General features: G+C 40.6%; 1 protein-coding gene across 1 annotated transcript in view; it reads right to left on the bottom strand.

Moving 5' to 3' along the window:
- The window catches only part of lrriq1 (leucine-rich repeats and IQ motif containing 1), a 93,756-nt gene extending 89,372 nt beyond the window's left edge, over positions 1-4,384 (bottom strand). Inside the window, exons 1-7 of the mRNA XM_034536076.1 lie at positions 4,100-4,384; positions 3,473-3,647; positions 3,249-3,319; positions 3,059-3,161; positions 1,748-1,848; positions 1,545-1,619; positions 7-1,285 (exon numbers count right to left, since the gene is read on the bottom strand). Of these exons, the coding sequence (XP_034391967.1) occupies positions 7-1,285; positions 1,545-1,619; positions 1,748-1,848; positions 3,059-3,161; positions 3,249-3,319; positions 3,473-3,647; positions 4,100-4,180 (1,885 nt within the window). The 5' untranslated portion in view covers positions 4,181-4,384. The remainder of the gene's footprint in view (positions 1-6; positions 1,286-1,544; positions 1,620-1,747; positions 1,849-3,058; positions 3,162-3,248; positions 3,320-3,472; positions 3,648-4,099) is intronic.
- Positions 4,385-5,092: the final 708 nt, after the last annotated feature.

Below are 5,092 nucleotides of genomic sequence, written 5' to 3' on the forward strand. Positions count from 1 at the left end.
TCCTCCTCCGTTCTCCCTCTTTTGTTTTCCTTTCATCTTCTCTTTTCCTCTTCTCCTCCTCCACGATGGGTCTTGGTTCTTCTTTAGTTTTAGCTTCCTCTTCGTTCTTCCTCAACTCTGCATGCAACTTTTTCAGAGCCTCCTCCTTTTCTTTCTTTTTCCTCGTCTCCTCCTCCTTCTTCCTCTCCTCAGTCTCTTCCTCCTTTTCTTTCTTTTTCCTCGTCTCCTCCTCCTTCTTCCTCTCCTCAGTCTCTTCCTCCTTTTCATTCTTTTTCCTCGTCTCCTCCTTCTTTCTCTCCTCAGTCTCTTCCTCCTTTTCTTTCTTTTTCCTCGTCTCCTCCTCCTTCTTCCTCTCCTCAGTCTCTTCCTCCTTTTCTTTCTTTTTCCTCGTCTCCTCCTCCTTCTTCCTCTCCTCAGTCTCTTCCTCCTTTTCTTTCTTTTTCCTCGTCTCCTCCTCCTTCTTCCTCTCCTCAGTCTCTTCCTCCTTTTCTTTCTTTTTCCTCGTCTCCTCCTCCTTCTTCCTCTCCTCAGTCTCTTCTTCCTTTTCATTCTTTTTCCTCGTCTCCTCCTTCTTTCTCTCCACAGTGATTCTCACCTCTTCCTCTATTTTACTATTATCCTCCTCCTTCTGGCTTATGTCTTCCTCCATTTTTCTTTTTTCTTTCTCCACCTTCTTCTTTGCCTCTTCTTCTATCTTTATTCTTTCCTCCTCCATTTTCCTCTTCTCCTCCTCCTCCTCTTCCTTCTTCTCCCTCTCTTTTTCCTCCTTCATCATTCTCATCTCCTCCTCCAGCTTCCTCTTTTCCTTCTCTATCTTGTTTTTTTCCTCTTCTCTCTTCTTCTTCTCCTCCCTCTCTACTCTCCTCTTTTCCTCCTTGCGTTTCCTCTCTTCTATTCTCCTCTCTTCCTCCCTCCTCATCTCTTCCTCTATTCCTCTCCTCTTTTCCTCCTCCTCTCGTTTCCTCTCCTCTTTTTTAAGTTTCATCTCCTCTATTCTTCTCTCTTCCTCTTCCTTCCTCTTCATCTCTTCCTCTATTCCTCTCCTCTTTTCCTCCTCCTCGCGTTTCCTCTCCTTCTCTTTCTTAAGTTTTGTCTCCTCTATTCTTCTCTCTTCCTCTTCCTTCCTCCTCCTCCTCTCTTCCTCCATTCCTTTCCTCTCCGCCTCCATCTTGATGTTCTCCTCTTCCCGTGTCCTTTTGTCCTCCTCATCCTTCATCCTCTTCTGCTCCTCTTCCCTCTTCCTCCTCTCTTCCTTCACTCGTCTCTGTAAATCGCTCATCAGTTCCTAAAACGGTGAAGAAAGAAACCGGAGTTAAACCAAAGCAAAAAAAACATTTAACATTTAATTTAACACCTAATAAAATGGAACTGTGACTTCTACATATAGATTATAATAATCTGGTATTTGACTTCAGAGAACCTCAAAAATCCCCCAAACAAGCGCAGGTTTTTTCGCGTACGATTTACTAACTAAGTCCCAGAGGTTAATTAACTCCTCTTCTTCTTCTGTGGTGGCTGAACATCACGGTGCAAGCGGCGTTTACCTGCTGGAGCAGCCACTCCTGGTCAAGCTGTTCCTGAGCTCTCTTCCCCATCAGCTCCACTTCCTTCTGACGGAGCTGGAGACACAACGACGAAGAAATAAACGAGATGGCGGTTTCCGTTATTATCCAAATGATCCACGTCTGCTATATTAATGAATGATTATGACAAGTAATGAACGTTCAGGGGGTCCAGACTGACTCACCTTCTCCACCTCCATCATCTTCTTCAGCTCCGTCTGGAAGTCTCGTTCTATTTGTCTCTTTAGCTCCTCCTCCTTCACCGTGTGTGGCTTTGTTATTAGCGCTGTGAGCAGGGAAACCATGCACAATGTGGTTATATTATGTATTTAGAATTGTTGTCATATCTTTGTGCCTTTCACGCGTCCTCTTTCTTTTAATATACTTGTTATAATCTTTATGTTGTCGACTTTCGCAGTGCTCTTTTATTTCCCTTTTCATGTTTACAATATGCAGCAAACACCGAGGTAAAAATCCTGTAGTAGTGAATAACCAATAATAATAATAATAATAATAACAACTCGGCAATAAATCTTGTTCTGATTCTGGAAAACAAATTGCCTCGTAAATAATGCATTAAGAAATAAATACTGGGCGATCTCACATGAATGATTGGAGCAGCAGGAGCTCAGTGGGAATATACTGAAAATTAGACTGGTGGTTTCAGCCGTGATGGTTCTTCAAAATGATAAATTCAGAATTTTATATATTAAAAAAAAAGTTGCCAAAAAAGCCTCATTACCATCACAGTTTTGACTTCTTTTCAACAAGTGGGATCGTGTGTACATCTTCATCATCGCTCTCCCTCACTAAAGTCATTAATGAGACAAGAAATGAGTCAGCGGTGACCTCTTGTGGCCAGCTGTTGTATTACATCAGACCTTCAGCAGGGATCCGTAGTGAAATGATTCTAATGTCCTTTAACCACAATATTGAACATGCATGGCCTCTCATTGACACTGTGTTACATTAACATATATATATTTTTATAAAACACACTTTTGGGCATATCTCTGTGCATGTTCTTTTTATACTTTAGGGTTAACCATTGCACATTCTTTGGACAATTTAGCATTTTTTTTCTGCACAAAACCACCACTGCCTAAAAACTGGATATAGCTCTAAGTATTTTTTTAATTCAGATATATTGAAAATATATATAAAGTATATTTTGTTTTAATATATGTTGTCTATTGTTTACAATTCTTGTTTTTCCACAACACATATTTTTATTTTTATTTTTAGCAAATTCCTTCAAAGTGAAAACCTAGAATTGGCAATAAAAAATGTTTTCGGATTCTGACGTTAGATGAATCGTGCTTTTTATTCACAAGTAAAAAGTGTTGCCCAGAATTTGTAGGCTTCACCTGGGAAAAGGACTTTTACTTTGCCTTCACCACCCAGCGTGTCTTAAATGAAGCTGGGTTTCACCACATATTTTAGTTTTTTTGTTTTACAAAAAGTCCAGTTGATGTACTTCTGAATTTGGACCGCACCTCCATTGTTGGGACACGCTGACACACTGCGAGTGAAAAGAGCTTCTGTCTCCGTGGGTGGGAGGCGGGTGTCAGTGGGAGCGTTGTGCTCCTCGTCCTCCACCTGCAATCGAAGAGAAACTTCAGAGGCAGGTCGCCAGAAACTTCTTCTGGACAGACGAGAAAAAGAAGGAAAAAAAAAAACACGAACCCGCTCGTTCAGTCTCCTCGCGTCGCCGTCGACTTCAAACGGGAAGTTCATCGTGGCGTCGGTGGGGAAGTCTGGGAGGCAAATCACACACAACAACAACAACAACAACAACCACACACATCCATCATCGTAGGGGAACGTGCTCAGTAGGTCTGTCTTCATAGTGTACACATGCAGAAATACATAGTCCTGTGTGTTGGGCATCGAACAGTCGTCACTCATACCTCGGAGCTCCTCCAGGAGGAGTTTCTCACAAGCTGCCGCTCTGCTTCTCGAGGTTTCAAAGTAGCGCAGCAGAGAATGGGGAACGTCATCATCATCATCATCGTCGTCGTCGTCGCCATCGCCATCATCGTCGTCTTCTTCATCATCGTCGTCGTGTGGCGACACAGCGAAGACCTGGTGAGAAAGTAATAAGCCTATATATGGGCATACAAGGAATACGGTTTTATCGATTTTTCAATAATCCATCTATAACGTTGATCCTAGTTTCGACTACTCTGTAAAGAAGGCATGGGAGGTGTCACCTTTGACCTTTGACCTTACAAATACTTGAGCATGAAACGATACTAAAAAAACGAAAAAACATTGACATTTAGTTTGATATTTATTATCATTACATTATTACGTTACATCACATGTCATTCGGCTGACGCTTTTATCCAAAATGCGGCTCACAAAAAGTGCATTTATCATCGTTTTCCTACCCCAAAAATCCTCCTCATTCTCAGTGTGTTGGTTCATTTGGTTTAAAAGCAAATTAAAATACGTGAATAAATGCGTAAAGTTGACTGACGTTTTAAGTAAAGAGGGGAAAGGAAACCAGGAAGTAGGGTTAACTGTCGTCCTACCTCGTCGGCTGCGTCAGTATCAGCGATGGCTTGAATATTTAGCTCGCGCATAAATGTGTCAAACGTCTCTTCGGCGTCCATTTTGAAAACGTCGGCATTTAACTTTTACGTGTATTTTTTTTTAAGTTGCCTCAAGTTGCTGTTTACTGTCGTAAAAGCGGATACTTGCTGTTTATCGGTGTTACGTGCAGTTTAATTTGAGGGGTCCGTTCGCGTCTGGCGGATACTTTGGTCTCTATGGAAACGGCGCTGTGATGAGCTGTGGCACCTCGCGAGGGACAAACCGTGCGAAAGGCGAAGGGAAATATATTTATTTATTTCGCACAACGGTGACAACGTGTACTATAACATATAGTCACCTCTTTACTTAAGAATTCAGTCAACTTTACTTATTTATTCACGCATTGTTTTTTTTTACTAAATTAACCAGAAACACTGAGAATGTGGAGGATCTAGTTTAATAAATATCAAACTAAATGTAAATGTGTTATGTTTTATGCGTTTTAGTATTTTCTTTTGTACACGTTCTGCAAAGAGAAAGAAAAATATCTCTTGTATATTAGCAAAGTGACATTTTTATTTATAATCATCACCATTATTATTTACATGCATTTATTTCAGTGACATTAATATTTATTTATATCATAGTTGAAATAGAAATCTGCTGTTTTTTTTCTTCTTTAACAAATAGAAAAAGGGGAGACGCATATATAACTTACATACCAACAAAGGGACTTAAACAAGGTGAGAGGGAAATAAAGAATAAAATTAAACTGAATGAAGTTGAAAATATAATACGAGTGGATTATGTATAGTTTGATGAAGGGAGTGTCCCGGCGTTATACTAGAGTTCAGAGAAATAAATAAAGCACAGAGGAGCCACTTGTGTGGCGTCAGAAGTATGTCTGAAGATTCTGGGTGAAAGATAAGATGAGAACAATGATGTTTCTCATTATGAACTTCACGAGGGTTAGATGCAGGTCCCGTATTGAT

The sequence above is a fragment of the Cyclopterus lumpus genome, chromosome 6, assembly GCF_009769545.1.
Source record: "Cyclopterus lumpus isolate fCycLum1 chromosome 6, fCycLum1.pri, whole genome shotgun sequence".
Lineage (NCBI taxonomy): Eukaryota > Metazoa > Chordata > Actinopteri > Perciformes > Cyclopteridae > Cyclopterus > Cyclopterus lumpus.